The following is an 18,256-nucleotide window of genomic DNA, read 5'->3' as shown; positions in this document are numbered from 1 at the left end:
ACACACAGGAGCCTGAATTAACTCTATAGTGAAGACATACCCTCAGTGGGTCTGACTAGGGCTCCTAGGTGCTTTGATAATGTCAAGAATAGAGTCCAAAGGTACACAAGGTCAGTTATTTTACAGATATAACTTCAAATTCACCTATTGATCAGCTTCAACTCAGTTTCTTATGTGTCATCCTTCAAAAATACAACCCTCCTGCATGACAGCACTGGACACAAAGAAAGCAAGCTTTGGTAGATTAATATTTAAGATGGGGTCAATCAGGCCAGCCTGGAGCTGTTAATTATAGTTTATACTTAAAACAAGGTAGGAAATAGATCATTTGAAATTATAACATCATCCAGCTGGGATGGGTTGATGAAACAGGGCTGGAGGCCTGGGGTCAGCCAACCCTGATGACTGTGGGAGCCATCTGTGCCACATTAAACCACTCTGATGGGGCCTGATGAAAGGCAGCTGATTCCTCTATAAAGAGCAGCGGGGGGCAGAACAATTGATTGTCTCCTAGGGGAGTGCAAAGACTACCATGGGGGCATTTATATAAAAACTTAGAGGCCTTAAAATATCAACGTTTTTGCTGCAAGAGCATACTAAGAGCATTAGGAAAACAGGGCCCTATTAAAAAAAAAAAAAAAAAAAGCAATATTGCAATTCTTTAAGACTACTGGGAAAGATGAAAGACTTCAGGTTTTTGAATTATCTATGGTGCCCTGTGTTTGGCAGCGATAGACTCAGGAACTAAGTCTGCTTTGTCCTAAAACACAAGAAGGGGGAGAAGAGAGACGCTCACGAAGCTGTGGCAGAGACTGCAGAGAGTGAAGAACTGTGCAGGGCACATGCTGCAGGAAAGGCCCTGAGACCAGGGGAATCGCCTCCGCTTAGAAGGCTGGGAGTATCCTGCTCAGGCAGGAGGAAGACCCTGGCACCAGCAGAGTTTGGAAGTCAGAGCCTGAAGGCTGAGCTCCAGACAGGTAAAGCCTGGAAGAGGTAACTGACTTGGGAACCAGCTCAGGGAAGGAAGCAGAGGTGATGCATGGGGGGGAGGGGTGGTGGAGGGGACAGGCACGTGGGTCTCATACCTCCCCCAGATTTCTGCCAGACTGGGAGTCAGGCTGAAGGGACGTGCCTGGGAAAGGCACCAGCAGCTAGTGCTCCCACTGGGCTCCACTAGGTGGCACCCAGAGCAGGGAGGCAAGACCAGGTTAAAGCAGGTAAAATATAACAAGTGAGTCAAAGTTTGTAAATCCAAAATGATAGAGATGCAATAATCTGCCAGTTTCCCAAAAGTCTTTCAGGGCTACCCAGAATAACTCCAGGAATCTGTCTTCTTGTTCAGTTATTTTACCGTGTTAGAATCCAAATAGTCCAGAGATGAAGGATTTTTCTTTGAATCAGTACTTACAGCTTCTTCTTCGGACAACAATCTGGTAAATGTGTTTACACACACAATGGCCCCTTGCTTTGAAATTAGTATTTCCTGTTACAGACCTTAAGTCCCTCATTAGCATTTCACAAGATTCCTTTGAGTAATTTAGTTACAGGGTTATGCACAAATGCAAATGTTTGTAATAGCAAATAATAGGGTATACAACTAGTTTTCATGAACTGAACACCTGAATACATTCTCATACTAGCACACATTTTAATGTAGGGTTATCTAAACGAATTATAGGGGTATACGCAACTTAAGTGCAATGTAATAGCAGACAATCTGTTACAGATAAGTGAATACAATAACATTAGCATCTCTTTTGATCTCTACAAGCAGAAGAGTGAATTAGTTTGAATACATACTAATACACTTAACACTTCTTTGATAATCAAAAGTAAATTGGCCTATGGCTCTGGCCTGAGCTAGTCTGTCAGCATCACAGTCTGTTACAGTTGATTATTGAAAAGAAAGCTTTGCTTTCCCATTGTCTTTATACAATCTTCTCTTTGTGTCACTCCAAGACTATCAACGAACCCTGTGTTTAAATCTACTTGGAAAAATCATTCTCTCTCTATTAGATAAATTGTATCACAAGCCATGCCATCATGCTGTTAAAAAAAAAAAAAAAAAAGAAATAAAAAAACCCCCAACAACAAAAAAAAACAGAGTGTGGCTCAGTCCTCTAATCATGATTGGCGTTACATCCACTTTTGGTTGATGAAAGCACAAAAAGGAGTTAACAAAATCAGTGACCTAGAAGGTAACAAAATCATCTCTCTGTCATTCCCAGGGGTATCAGGATGTAACAAATTCGGTCTACCTAGCAGGCAAGTTTATAAAGATATGCACTGTGTAGCTGTCTGAGAATCCTAATTAGCAATAACACCACTACCCTAAAGGCAGGTATCTTTGAAATGAAACACAACAATTTACTTAAACTAGTTCCATCCACCCACAGATATACATTAAAACAAACCCACGATAAGATGCCTAGGATTGAAAGTCTGGGCAATGGATCTTCGAGCTGACATCCCCCAAAAGCATTGTCCAAAATATGAAAGTCATTTAATCGGACAGCAAGAATTCAATCTTTGTTCTTTGTGTTCATTGAGCTGTCTTGACCACTGTTAGATATGGCTGGTATTGCAGATGAAGCCCATGTGAATACACATTCCGTCATGTCAACATTGTAGGCTCCTTAGGGCAGGATCTGCTTCTTTATTTTTGGGTCAGATTCAGTTCTCCCACTGTGGTAAACTGGCTCCCAGCAAACCTTACTCTTATAAGTCACTCTTATAAGTTTGCTCTCTCACTTTCAGATAGCCCCAGTTGCCATAGCAGATGAATATCCTGAAAAAAAATATTCTAGTTGAATATTTGGCATTTCATGTAAGAAAAATATTTTTGGGACATAACCGGTAATGTTCTCATTCTCAAGTCTTCAGCCTTTCCCAGTTTCACAGCATCACTAGTGGAGAGTGCATAAAGAGATTGTAAGGGACTGTGCGTTTTTTTATCATTGGACACCAGCTATTATACTGAGGTCTCAACTGGAAATAAATCTCCTAACCATTGCATTAAAAATCAGCATGAAAACTGGGAAGACCATTCTACCTGGCTCAGGGCAGCAGGCCTTGCCATAAGTTTCCAAAAGCTGATGAGGTGGTAAATACAGATTAATGTTTCTATTTTTTTAAGTGGAAAAAGGTAAAAACAAATTCTGCCATGTGCCTCTATAAAAATCATTTCACACCATGCATGATCAGGCCGGCTTGAAGCCTGAACCTTCAGCACTGCTGCAGCACAGACGGCTTGAGCGACAGGACTAACTATACTACCTGCAAGCAGAAGGCTTTTATCCCAAAGGTGGGAGATGGGCTGCTAAGCCCATGGAATGTGTCCGTAGGTGGTTGAGGGGATTCTGGCTATTTCTCCCCCCTTTCTCCAGAGGTTAGAGGAACATTTCTGAATTTTTACAGTTTTTGGTTTTGTTCTTATATCACTTTCCATCACAAAGTGTCCAAAATGATTTCCAGCTGTAGTAGGTAGATATTTAGATACTGTACTTGCATATTAGGGAGGCACGGGAGGAGTGCAAAGATAACTTAGTCACCTTTGCCCCACCCTTCCCCTCCTTACTGGCACAAATCTTACCTCAGACAGAGGTGAAGATCTAGCTATGTTTATATATATTATATATACCTCTACCCCAATATAACACGACTCGATATAACACGAATTCAGATATAATGCGGTAAAGCAGTGCTCCGGAGGGGGGGTGGGCTGCGCACTCCAGTGGATCAAAGCAAGTTTGATATAACACGATTTCACTTATAATGCGGTAAAAAAAATTTGGCTCCCGAGGACAGCGTTATATTGAGGTAGAGGTGAGTATGTGTATATATACACACACACACACAACCTCTACCTCGATAGAACGCTGTTCTTGGAAGCCAAAAAAATATATATATACACATACACACAACGTTATATCCAGGTAGAGGTGTGTATGTGTGAGTGTGTGTGTGTATATATATCCTAGTGGAAGCGCCGGCCCTGATTCTGACACCATCTTTAATTACACACATGTATATGTATACAAAATCTATACAATATAAACACCTCAGAAATGAAGCCATCTCTGGGGTGAAGGCTGGCAAGCAAATGACACTGTACAGAAATGGCCTGTGCTCCTCCAGGTCCACAGCAGTCAGGATGGCAGTTCAGATTTTTATATATACTGCCCCGTGCTTGATTTATCTATAGCTCAAGGTGATCATCCCCCTGTTCTAAATGTATTCTGGATATTTCTAGCTATAACTAACTCATGGATCCGTTGCTAATCCCATTTAGCTATTCAGGCTACTATACTTGTGACATACACTATTCGTGATCTCTTGCGTTTCCTTTTCTTGTGCTATAGGATTCAAACAAATCAAGTGTTTTCACCACTGTTTTCTTACCACATTCCCTCCCACAGATACGCCATATAGATATTATGTAAACGTAATGCATAAATAGAAATTAATACCAAAAATAATATTGAAAAAACTGTGTGCACAAACTGTTTTACCATTGACCTAGGAACTTTGTTCAACTATTTTCCTTAACATTTTGCAGGGAGCATTATTCATAAATGTTTAGTAAATAAATATTTATTCATGTGCCTTTATTTATGAACACACATCAGGTCTATCTTGCATCCCACAAAAGTGAGCCCATGAAATAACTGAACTGGACATTCTACAAGAACAGGATGTTCCACTTATTGTAAAGGCAAGAAATAAAAATCTACAGAGAACCCACAATCCAGCAGATTTCCAGCAGATACAAAGAAAAAGATTAAAAAGTAGCATGGTTGAGCCATAGGCATATTAGCACAAATGCTCTCAAAAGTACCACACAGTTTTAAAGTTTAATTCAAAGGAAATGTAGCAAAAGTCATGTCCAAATAATAACAGCAGAAAGTGTTATAGTCATACCTGATGAGAACAATGATCGCCGTACATTTTACAGTGTTTTTATCAATGTGTGTTTGCAATCTGAACAAGTTAACTGGAGGAGAAATATAAAGTGGACATTATGCCAACTGGGTAATTAAAAATCAGGCATGTGCTCCTGTTGAAGTCAGGGGCTGCAAGTGGGACTTGGTCAGTTTTCTCAGAAGCTGCTAGGTTTTTAAGACCAGGTATGATAGGAAACAAAAGGTAGACAAAAATATAAAAGGAGGTTGCAGATGACCGGTTTTAAGCACAGAGTATCACTAGCACTCAATACACCAGAGAGGAGCGGAGTTCCTAGTCCTCCCACACACCAACGCAGTGTACACGGTACATTAGGCAGGACTCATAGATATCATAGCATATCAGGGTTGGAAGGGACCTCATGAGGTCATCTAGTCCAACCCCCTGCTCAAAGCAGGGCCAATCCCCAGACAGATTTTTTACTTCAGTTCCCTAAATGGCCCCCTTGAGGACTGAACTCACAACCCTGGGTTTAGCAGGCCAATGTTCAAACCACTGAGCTATCTTCCCCCCTTCAAGCTGCTTAAGTGAAAAGACTGCTACTTTTAAAAACAAAATAAAATATGCCACTTGGGGAGTTACATTACACCACCCCTTTTTGATCCTGCATTTGGTACAAACCTTCATGTGTTAATGCTGCTCTTTCTTACTAGCACTACGTTCACTTCAACAATGAGTTCAGCACTATTAGAAACACAGTGGGTCTTAAACTACATGTTAAGTTTCCATTCAAATTTTAACCTCATTTCATTGGGGTGGGGGGAAACTGAGCAAAAAAATAAATGGTATATTATATCCAGGTCAAAGCCTCACTTCCATGCCATCTCATTAAAATGTCACCTCTTTAAAGAAAGTATTATCTGTTTCTTTAACAATGAAATATGTGTACGGTACCTGGCTCAGCAATTAGCTCTTAGCACAACAGGCTACCATACAGGAGTCTGAACCAGGGGCAGATTCCACTGGAGGTCTCTCACCCTTCTGGATTAGCAAAGGCTGGGAGTTCTACAAAAGCACCTCCCCCAGCCTCTAACAGAAGCAGCAGCACCTACTGTGACATCCTGTGGATATTCTGTAAGTGCTGTTAAAAGAAGACCTAAGTGAATGTTTGATGATGCAACCCAAATCTCACCCGTCTTTAGGTTTTGCTACAAATCCTAAAGTCATGCCAGATTTGCTGAGATTCATGAACCTGGAGCCAATTCCTGAGTGACCCTGGATCAACTTCTGGTTTCTAGTGGAAACCACACCAAAAGGTTTGCACAATACCTCTGCGAACCAAAGAGCTCTAATAAATGCAGTCTGGCCAGTCTTCCAGGGACAGACAGGATGGGTTCTAAGACACAAGAATCCTACAGGAGGGAAATAAAAGATGGGAAGAGGGAGGAAGAGAGAGAAGGTCCTCTGAGCTCCAAGTGGGGTGGTGTGCATTACCTTTCTTCCCCCTCCTGAACCCCCCAGAAAGTGGGGGACATAGTTAGGGATAACCATTTCTCATACCTTTTACCATGTCTAATATATAGCTCTGCTACCTTTAAAATATTTTAACAGCAGCCATGCAACTAAATTGAAACTTTAGGGGTAAATGTGAATGACTGTCGGGTTTCTTCCCTGTCCTCCCTGTGTCCAAACATCTATTCCATGGAGAGTAACAAATACGTTCATTATCATAGCTGCTAATCTCTCAAATTTTTAAACCTGTTATTTCCAAGGTAATGTGTCTGGTTTACCTGCGTAGCTCCAAATTTTAGTCACAGTTTATAAACTCTTTAAATAAGTAGCTTTTGTGACACTAAAATTAAAGAGTTTTATTGCAACAGTGGAGAACAAAAATATACACCATCATGGATTTCTGTTACGTGCAACATTATAGCTTCACTTAATTAAAAAGCGCCAAGAGCAGTAACCCCATAGGCATTTAAATCTTCTATAATTTCTTAATCAGCACAAAGCCTTGCTATAATACGGATATTTGATTAGCAACTATTACTTAATACATTCTTTGCTAATTAACACTTCAGATTTTTGAACCAATCAAAGAGCCAAGTTTCAAAGCACAACCCCAAACCCTTTATTTGACAGGGCTAATAAGGAGAGTTGACATCTGTGCACATACAGCTGGGACTAGAGACACATCACTTTCTGTTTTCTGTCAGCTTGTATTTGTTTGTATTCCTCGTTTGAGGATCTTGCCTTGATTAAATAATCTATGCTGCCAAACCTAAACCAAAAATACCTGCTGTGGCATTCTTCCCACCTCACTGGTTACCACTACCCGCTGAACTCCATCCTGGGTCAGTAATCTGCAGGTTTGTTTATTGTGGAGTTTTTTGGTGGGTGGTTTAGGGGTGGGGTGGTTAGCACTGGTGTGTCTACACTAATGCAGCTGCACCAATGCAAATCCCTAGTATAGTTGCAGTGCACTGGTGTAAAAAATGACTTGCACCAGTGCAGTTACATTGGTGTAAGTATACTGGTGCAAACAAGTCCTCATTGCAGATAAGTCCTAGAAGCAAAAGGTTCCACATATCCGAGAAAAACCAAGCACCAGTGGTTTTCTGATTTGCTGATACTGTGGGCTTGTCACCTGCAAAACTGCATGCTATAAACGAAAAGCACAAAATTTCATCCAGTCACTGTTACTCATTTTCACACTTTATTAAAAGAAATGACCACATGATTTCAAATGCAGCTTTGTGTGTGTGTGTACATGTGTCCAAATTCTATACTGCCCTCCCCGACAAGAGTGGGAGTTTACAAGGAAAATGCTGACCCAAGTGTAATGACAGTGGTGTGAATGGCACAGTGTGGCACAATTATAATAATCTCTCCCTCCCCTGCACTGCACTGTTTGCTAAGAACAGCTAAACTCCAGCTGCTTTTCAAATCTTCCATTTAAATGATTGGCAGCATTCCATGTCCTTCATTTTAATCAGGAAGGGGTTTAACCCTTCTTAGGCATGCTAAGGGAACAACAGTCTATTTGAACATTAATGGTGTTAATTCAAAGGATTTCTCTGAAGGTCTTGTTTTGAAAGAGATTTTATGTCTCTGCCAACTTGGCAGTGACGGAAGGGATGAGTGTACTGTGGGAGCTTTATAAGAAAGGCACACCTGCCTAAAAACGTGTCTTTGGAAGATCTTTATTTGCCAAAAGACAGGCATCTGCTTGCTTCTCGGTTTGTGGTAATCAGCAATAGAAAACAATAAAGTTAGTCAATCATGGAAGCAACACACAGTAGCAAGGCAAGGGAACCAAAATGAAGCACAGTGCCTGGAAGATATCAGAGCAACACCTTAACTATTACATGCACTTAGTCCAATCTGCCTAACAGCAATGTTATCTTCTGCACTTATCAAAAGAAATTAACACCTTATTATAAAACCAACACCAGCATGACTTCACTTGTACATACATTAAAAAAAAAAAATCTTCGCCCTGGTTTAATCTCTTACCAACAGAGTTCATGTGAGAATCAATGACGCTCTAAACTCCATCAGCACTAGATTACAGGCCAGTTCTTTAATGTTACTTCGGCACCTCCCTCCCATTGATATCAAGCTGAAGTAAGCACCTAAACAGCATTAAAGATCAGGCCCTTTGATTTTAAAAGATGCTGGACAAATCAAAGAATGTAAGCCAACACAGAACATTGGGTCCAAACCACCAAACAAAACCCCAATACAGCTGTGAACAAAAGGGAAACAGGTATGACTTCAAGTTTTGTTAGAATCTTCAAGCTAAACCCTGGTCATTTAAACCCCATCTTGCCAGTCCACTACCCAGACATCCCTATCCCTTACCTTTAAAGGGGCTTCCATGTGTCCCGCTGTCACCCTGTCCCTCTCCTCTGACATGTCTTCTAGCCAGCCAGCCCATTCACTGGGATCTTTGAGCAGTGCCAGATGGCCACTACCATACATCATGCATCAGTCAGGGGCCAGGGTTTCCCTAGCTACAGCACAATGGGATTGTGGGGTGCCTCATCCTTCCCAGGCTCATTCATCTGGCAGAAGCAGACTATTTCTTCTGCCACTGCTCCTCAATGAGTGTCTTGAAAGGACCAGGACAAACACCCGAAGATTCAGTGGATAGAAAGGAAGGCAGCACCAGTTTTCTCACTAAAGGATTCACTCTCAAGTTACTCCAAAAATCTTTTAAGTGACGGGCACTCTCGGCGCGGGAAAATCCCAGGACAGGAGAAGCAAGCCACCTGGGCTGAAGATATTGGGGGGAGGGAGGGAAGTGAGGCAAATGAGGAAATTGCAATGTTCTTATTCGCTCCTGCCTCTCCCCGTAGAGAAGCTGAGTTATTAGGGGCTGGTAGGGCTAAACCCAGCAGACTGTTCTAGTTTGCATCACCCCCTGCTGCCACTGGGGGACGGACCCCTGGTGGGGCTGAAGTATTTGGGCAGCAAGCAGAGGGATTGTGTATAAAACAGAGATTTCTTTCAGATAAGCCCCTCCAGAGACAGGGTATGGGATCTATGCTCCTGCTTCTTGAGGTCAAGCAAGGGCAGAAGGAGGCAGAATAAAGGAAGGTGGTCTTAAGCTGTGGGAATTGGTTCTCACTCAGCCTGATGGTACCAGGCAAGTCTCTGAGTCAAGGAGGATTCTGAGCCTGAGCGGGGAGTCAGGTGAAAGCAGGAAAGGTTTGAGGGCTAATTTTTGAGTCAAGGGAAAGGAAAGGATTCAGACTCTGGGAGGAATCCAATAGGAGGGAGAGCTATCAAGCAGAAGGAAGTTTCAGGGCAGTGAGGGGTTGGGTCAAAGGAATTTGGGGATGAGGTTCTGAACTTGAAGTGGGATGGGTTGGCTTGGTAAGGTTGAGTGTGGAGAAATGAAGGGGGCAGAGAGAAAGTGTTAAAGCAGTAGGGGAAGAGAGACTAAGAGCCGAGGGGCAGAAGACCATGGAAAGGAGAGCAAAAAAAGAAAAGGTCAGGAAGGGGAGAGACTAGGCAGGGAGTCACATTGATCCTTAATAGAGTGCTTCTCCATTTTTTATTTTGAAAGGGGCCTCTCTTTCTTTCCCACCTCCCCACCAACATCCTTCACTTATCACCTACATATTCTCCTGTGACACCCACTCTCCCTCTGTCCATATTTCAGTTCGGAAAATGTGGTCCCCCCCTTTTGGGAAGGCGGGGGAAGGTCTGATGTATGGAGGTGATAGGGAAGAAAGCAGTGTAGGGGTCTCTGCTACGTGAAGCCCTACCACTTATTTTGGTCACCAGCTACCACCATCTCTCCCTTTACACTTCATAGGGAGAGGGTTTCCAGGGACTGCTCAGAGGAGTTGCTTTTAGGTTTTGCATATATACACTTCAAGGTGACCTAAGTCTCCATAGGACTCAGCAGCTTTCCTGAAATCTTCAAACCACATTTAAGAGAGCTTTGAAGCACAAAAACACACTGTAGGATTCACAACTGATCAGAGGTGAAATTCTGGTCTGACTGAACTCCCACTGACAAAAGCTGGGTCCAGGATTGCACCCCAGGTGTCTATAGTGAGCATTACATAACAAAACAGATTGCTGAGCCACTCTGATGCCTGGAATTTCCTGAGTGATCTAAGTTTAGGGACATATGTCCAGATAACTGACTCCTCATATTACATAGAGAAATGTTTGCTTTTAGATCACATGATGGGAAACCTCATTTCCACTCATGATTAGAGATCTTTAAAAAAGTTACTTGATTCTGGTTTTGAAGCTCGTGGATTCACATATTTTAGATGTTACATTCCCAGCTTAAGCAGTTCATTGTTTAGACAAAAGTGCTGGCAAGAGATTAAGAAGGGAAACTGATAACTATGCAACAAATCTGTAAGAACACTTAGCATTCAGAAGACTTGCCTGCCAACCCCCGAGATGCACTTTTGTTCCAGAAATAATGGTTAGCTTATAGATCAGGGCAAAATTGTGCCCTAGGAAAGCATTCAGGGAGGATATGGACACATCATTTTACGGTCAAAGAGTAACAGTCAACAAATTGATGTTTTGTAGAAGGTCAAATCTTTTTTAGGAGACAGGAAACAAAGAGAGAGAAGACTAAGCACACATACAGAAAAACAAAATGAGCAATAAGCAAGACAATGGGAGTTGACAGCCAGACAGATATAGAGGGTGTAAAGAAATTGGCAATGCCACATCTGTACATCCAGATCTAGCTTCCCATACTGCTCTCACAAAGAGGATGTGTCTATATAAAATAAGTGCCAAGGCAGGTTACAAGTTATATTTTAACTACACAAGTAGCCATATTTTAACTCAGCCAAAGACATCTGATACTGTACCTATTATAAAAGATAGCAATTTCCTTATTTTAGTTCTCCTCCCTGTGCCCTTCCCCATTAGAAAATGGTAGTAAAAAGCCCAGGAATGTGGTATTGTTCTACCTGGAAGAAAAAAAATATCTGGTGACTTTCAAAGACAAAGGGATACCAAGCAAAGTATCACTAGTTTGGGTTCTGAAACCCATAACTGGAGTAACACTAGTTTGGGTTCTGAAACAAGACAGAGCACTGAAGCTCCAATTTCCTGACTGAAGTGTACAATGTAGACCAGTGACTCTCAACATTTCCAGACAACCGTACCTCTTTCAGGAGTCTGATTTGTCTTGTGTACCCCCAAGTTACAGCTCACTTAAAAAGTGCTTCCTTACAAAATCAGACAAAAATACAAAAGTGTCACGGCATGCTATTACTGAAAAAATGTGCTTACTTTCTCATTTTTACCAGAGAATTATAAAATAAACTCACTGGAATATAAATATCATACTTAAATTTCAGTATAGTACATAGAGCAGTATAAACAAGTCATTGTCTGTGTGAAATTCTACTTTGTATTGACTTTGTCATTGCTTTTTAAGTAGCCTGTTGTAAAACTAGGCAAATATCTAGATGAGTTGATGAACCTTTGGAAGACCTCTGCGTACCCTAGGGGTACATGTATCCCTGGTTGAGAACCACTGACCTATTTATTACATTGTATTCTCTAACAGCACAGTAGGTGTAATCTGATGTGATAGCTTGAACAATAAACTAAAGAAAGGGAGTTTCTCTTTCCAGAAAATCGGCCTACAGCCTTATATTTAGGAACAGTGTCTTTCCTTTGGTTATTGCCAGACTGCTGCACACATCATGCCCTATTCAGATACTCAAATCAATTAGCACCTTTCTCTGTGAGCAGATCAAGGATTATTCTTCTGATTCTGTGTATGATGGCTCTCCCAGCAAATCACAATCAACATGACTGTCAATGATCTCCAAACTGTTCACTGGAAGTGGAGTGAAGATGCTTTATTATTATTTAGACTAATCAACACTCAAGATGGGAATAGAAGATTGGATTGCCCAGTCTACCTCCCTGCCAGCGCAGGATTTTTCCCTACAGTCTTTTGCCCAGTCTAATTTCAAATGTCTCAAGCATCACCATTTCTCTAAAAAGGCTGTTTGTTCTTCAGGCCAACAAATCTCAACATCAGAAAGTTCTTCCCAATATTCAGTGTGAGTTTTCCCTGACTTAATTTCAACCTATTTTCCTAGCTATATCCCTCCTTCCCTCACCCAAGCCCCTCACACTGAATTCTTTAACCTTTCCTCAAACCATTCCTTTTAGCCCACTGATAATTTCGGGCCTGGTCTACACTTAAAATTTCACTCAATATAGCTACACCACTCAGAGGTATGAAAAATCCACATCCCTGACCAACGTGGCTAGGCCAACCTAACCCACATTGTAGACCCAGATAGATCAACAGAAGAACGTCTGTTGAGACAGCTACTGTCACAGGTCAACAGACATGTTCTTTTACCATCACTCAGGAGGTGGTGTTCCTACAGCGATGGAAAAACCCTTTCCACGCTGTGGGCTGCGTCTACACAATAGGGTTATTCCTGCAAAGCTACAGCAACACTATGCCGCTATAATCCCAGTAGCGTAGATGTGGCCTCTGTTGCTCTTCTCCGCACTCTCTCAAATTTGTCAATGCCCTTCTGGTAGTCACTTGCCCAACTCTGAATGGAAAATCCCAGGTGCAGTTTTATTATATCCCTCTGGAAAGCAACTACTATCTCATTGCTCCATGGTACAATGCCTCTGTAGCCCAAAACAGCATTGGCTGTTTTATTTTGCTGTCGTATCCCATTGTAAACTTGTGTCTAATTAGTCTCCTGGCATCTATACACATATATTCCACTTTAATAGTCTGAAGTTTTGCTGGTTAATTAATGCCTGGCCTGCCTCTACTCTGAGATCCTAAAGAGTCTAACCTATTTTCTCTTCTACTCTATTATTAAAGACCTATTTTAATGTCCATTAATTATTTACAACAACATTCTTGTCAAACAGATTTGAAGTTAAACTACCTTCTGCAGGAGTCTGGGAGCAGATTCTCAGGAGTTTAGTGCCAGACTACACAAATTAAGTCAGATTCGGGGAAAGTCTTTACAACTAACAATGTTAACAGGGCAAGAAGTTATGAACGGAAGAAAGATGTCATAGGGTACATCTGACCTATCAGTCTAACTTTGTCATAACTCATCTATGTAAACAATTAAAGTTTTGGCTAGGTGTAAACTCATAACATCATTGTATTTGCCTTAAAAAAAAAAATCTACCAATATAAGTAAGAAGCATAGTTTTCGCAAGCTATCATATCTCTGGGATGTAATATGGCTTAGCTTATTCTATTTAATTCTGTTGAGATCTTATCTCACAACTACCTGACCTGGAATGCAATACTGTTTAAAAGTACTTATAATGAGTAAATACCAAAACAGTCCATTAGGCTGAACTGTATTCGTGACAATCCAAGGTGTTCTTATAATAAGGGGAGTTATGTTCAGGGATGTGTATCAGGTTCTGATGGAGGGAGTTTGGGAGTGAGAGGAGTGTTGGGGCTCTATATTGTGCGCTGTATACTACAGGGAAAGAACGGTTACCTACCTTTGGAACGGTTGTTCTTCGAAATGCATTGTTCATGTCCATTCCATTCTAGGTGTGTGCACACCCACCTGCACAGTTGTCAGAGACTTTTGCCTTAGCGGTATCTACAGGGTTGGCTGTGGCGCCCCCTGGAGTGCCGCGCTCATGCATCGGTATATTAGGCACTGCTGACCCTACGCCCTCTCAGTTCCTTCTTGCCAGCAACTCCGAAAGAGGGGCAGGAGGATGGGTAATGGAATGGACATGAGCAACACATCTAGAAAAACAAGAGTTACAAAAGGAAGGTAACCGTTTTTTCTTCTTCGAGTGTTTGCTCATTTCAATTCCATTCTAGGTGACTCACAAACAGTATCCTCACTTGGAATTCACAGTTTGGCGGCTTGTAGTACTGCTCTAACTAAGCCAGCATCGTCCCAGAAGCGCAGCCTCCATGAGGAGGGCCCTTAAGCGGATATCCCGCTCCTTGGGGGTTCTAGGCTGAAAGTTTTTACAGATTCGATACTCGTCCTTTCTATGGGATTCCCCACATACTTCAAGCAGCTGTTGTGGGGGCATGCCCTGGTCTGGGAGGAGAGGCCCTGCTGGGACTAACTACCAATTAACCTAACACTTAACTCAGTGGCTAACTAAGTATCTACAGACTATGTACAAAGAAGATAACAAAGACTGTAAAGAACTGCTAATGCTCTTGCGATCTGATCCGCAAGACAAGGTGCTTCAACCAACCATCAAGGGTGATAAGAAGGAACTCAGAGGGCTCAGGGTTGGCAGCGCCTAATATACCGACGCATGAGCGTGGCACTCAAGGGGGCACCACAGCCAACCCTACGGATACCACTAAGGCAAAAGTCTCCGACAACTGTGCCCGTGGGCGCGCACACACCTAGAATGGAATGGACATGAGCAAGCACTCAAAGAAGAATAAAAATGTAAGATATTAAACTGTCATATGAAACAAGAAAAATATGGTTGAACTCTACATACGACCCCTTCGCAGGCATTAGTTATTCTTTTCAGATCACAACCTAAATCCAAGAGGATATTTTAGTTTAGAACAACAGGACAGGTGCAGATTATTCTGAGACCAAAATGATATACATTTATAAGTTTACATAGTGAGAGTGAAGCACACAGCCAGTGCGGTACATCAAGAACATACAATGTTGACTGGCTAAGGCCCAAAATTCATGCACTGCCCCACCCAGTGTAAAGAATTCTCCTTATTCAAGAGCTGACACAAAGTGATTCTGGGTGGGGGGGCGGGGGAAGGGGAACCATGCAACTAGTAGATTTAGGGTATGTCTTCATTGTGAAGTTAACCCAAGCTCTTACCCCGGAGTTATGTCAAATCCCAGCTACAGACAAACACTCTCAACTGAATTTAGTGGTACTTTCAACCCAGGTTAGCTGGGAGTGTGGATTAGAGTTTGCGTGGTTTTCACTTAGGCTGGTAACCTGCCCACTTTGCAGTGAGTACATTAGCTACATCACTAGAGTGCTGACAGGTCTCCAGTGCTTTCCCACAATTCCCCCCCGTGTGCCCAGAAGGACAGACAAGTTCTCCCAAAATTAACTGGGAAAGGACCATAGGAAATGCCCCCAGAAGTCCTAGCGACATATACGGGTGAGTGCAGTAACACAACAACTCATATACATATTTACAGTGTAGCTGGTCAAACCCAGGCTATGCTAACAGGTGCTCAGAGCGGTTTGCTGAGCACACAAATTAGCTCTGCATTGAAAACATACTATTAGAAAAAGTTATATTAGGTTACTGGATTAAATCCTTTCTTTATCCTCCTTTTTACAGAGACCAAAGTAATGGCATTCGATTAAAGCCTAATCCTGCAGCCTTTACTCATGCTGCACAGCCTCTCCGACTTCAGTTGGACTCTTCACCTTAGCTACAGCTGAAGTGGCAGCCCCTACATTTGGAAGTTTATAGCTGAAGCTGTACTCCAATCTCTGATGAGACAAAAGCTTCCAAACTGGAGTCACCTAACATTCCAGTTTCAATAGCCAGCACCATTTTTCTGGCTTCACACATAGTGCAAATTTCCTTGTGAAGAATTATCCAACCCTGAAGACTGCCTGTAGTCCAGTTTTTTTTTTTTTGGAAGCCAGTGAATAAAAAGGAAATGACTAACATGTTTTTTGTCTCTCTAGCCACTTCTATTAACTGTTCAGCAGGAGATAACCCTTAAAAACATGCTGATGATTCACTAATATAACTTCAGGTTTATTATAATCAAACCAACTGTGGATGAAGTCTGCTGCCCACTTCTCCCAGTTGAGCTCCAAACAATGTCTCACTGCTCTTTGTAATTTACAGAAACAGATGTGGAGATGTAGCAATTTGGATACTTGTCAAACAATGACAAAATATTGTTTCCAGAGATTTCCGTTGCCTTCCTTTCCTTTTTTGTTTTTCTTTTTTCAGGGGTGATCTTCCAACTAACGAAGATCTCAGAAAGAATCACTGATGCCCAAACATAGCTTTGTGCAACTTTTATCAATACATTCAAATCAGTGGACTTTCGTTTCACTGGATAGGTATTGGGTGAATCTGTCAAGCGTTAAGTGTAATGCACTCTAAGGCCTTGTCTACATGCAAGAGTTGTACCACTAATTGTCCCAATATCTAGTTCTATGCTGCTTTAACTATATTAGGAGTACAACCCCTCTAGTGTGGACACTGTTATACTGGTCTAGAAGTTCTTATGCCAATGTAGTTGATTCCCATAAGAAAATAAACTGCGCCAATACAAGGCACTTTTATACATCTCTACCCCGATATAACGTGGCCCTCAGGAGACAAAAAGTCTCACCGCATTATAGGTGATACTGCGTTATATCGCTTTGGCCCTCCCATTCCTTGTTCCCTGACTGCCCCCTCCAGAGACTCTCGTCCCTAATCACCCCCAGGACCCCACCCTCTACCCAACCCCCCTTTCCCTTGACTGCTCCGACCCCTATGCAAACCCCCCACCCCCTGACAGGCACTCACCAGCAGCGGTGGGAAGTGGAGCAGCCCGGCCCCAGCCCGCTCCACTCCGCCACTTCCCAGCCGCGGTGCTCCGCTTCCTGCCATCGGTGAGTGCAGGGAGGTTGGGGAAAGGATGCCCCCACCCTCCTGCACTCACCTGCAGTGGGAAGTGGAGCGACGCGGCCCCAGCCCACTCCGCTTCCGCCGTTGCTGGTGAGTGCGGGGGGGGGGGGGGGTTTCCCTTCCCCCAAGCCCCCTCCCCCAAGCGACACGGCTGGGGCTGGGGCGAGGGAAGCAGAGTGGCCCGGGGGATTAGTGGGGGGGCCAGGAGCAGCAAGCTCCTGACCCCCCACTAATCCCCCAGGCCACTCTGGGACTGCAGGCCCCCCAAAAGTGTCCTCCCACAGCTCCTGCCCTCCAGACCCTGGGGGGGGGGGCCTGACCGCCCAGAGACCCTCTGCCCCTTATCCAAACCCTGGCCCGGCACCCTTAACATGCTGCTCAGAGCAGCGTGTCAGAGCTTTACCGTGTTGTATGCGAACCCGCATTATATCCGGTCTCGTTATATCAGGGTAGAGGCATACTGATTTAACTGTATTCACATTAGAGGTTGTACTGGGGTAACTATTTTGGGTAAAACAAACAAATCATACCCCTAACTGAAATAGTTGCACTGGAACAAAATTAGTGTATAGATGAGGTATATGCTGGCAATGCAGACACGGCTCTCGGGCATGTCCAAATCCACTTTCACTGAATGGATGATAGCAAAAAAGCACCTTTTTCCAAATAGCACAGAAATCAGAAGCCTGGCTGGAAACAACAGAGAAAGGCGTGAAGTTAAAGATGCTCTGTTACAGTGTTTATCGAAATGTAAGAAGCCAAGCTAAAGGCACTAAAGATTGACGTTCTCAATCTGCTTCACCAGATTTCCTCAATTCTTTTGTCGAAGAGGAGTGCAGCATCTATACCTTTGCTTCAGTGACTGACTGGCCGCTCTGCTGAAACCGGCAGTTGCAGCGCTAGTTACTGTCAGATGAGGGGATGTTTTTTTACATTGTAGACAACTGTTTGTTAGACCCCAGACTGAGATCACCAACTCTTTTCACAGAGGTCATTAAGTTAGTTGTCATGTGATGGCAACTTTCAGCCACTTTTGAAAACGACTAGATTCAATCAATTATCCAAAAGATGACAGGCTTATTATTCCCATTACCATTCCACTGATCTGGTCTCTGTCTAATGGAAAGGGGAGCAGGAAAACCAGAACAACCACACACAGCAGGAAGCAGCCATTTCATTAACTTGCCTTACCACATGCTTTCCCCTTCAGCCATGCCTGTTTAGACAATGGATAAC

General features: G+C 42.8%; 1 protein-coding gene across 6 annotated transcripts in view; it reads right to left on the bottom strand.

The window, feature by feature from the left end:
- The window catches only part of BICD2 (BICD cargo adaptor 2), a 148,550-nt gene that overhangs the window by 34,050 nt on the left and 96,244 nt on the right, over window positions 1-18,256 (bottom strand). Inside the window, exon 3 of one of the 6 annotated variants that reach the window (XM_065551005.1) lies at window positions 1,625-2,788. The exons of the other annotated variants lie outside the window; for them this stretch is intronic. Within the exon in view, the coding sequence (XP_065407077.1) occupies window positions 2,732-2,788 (57 nt within the window). The 3' untranslated portion in view covers window positions 1,625-2,731. Of the gene's footprint in view, window positions 1-1,624; window positions 2,789-18,256 lie in introns of those variants that run through there. 6 annotated transcript variants of the gene reach the window in all.

Source organism: Chrysemys picta, chromosome 7 (genome assembly GCF_011386835.1).
Source record: "Chrysemys picta bellii isolate R12L10 chromosome 7, ASM1138683v2, whole genome shotgun sequence".
Lineage (NCBI taxonomy): Eukaryota > Metazoa > Chordata > Testudines > Emydidae > Chrysemys > Chrysemys picta.
Note: the sequence above shows the minus strand (reverse complement) of the source record. Positions and strands in the feature narration are given on the sequence as shown.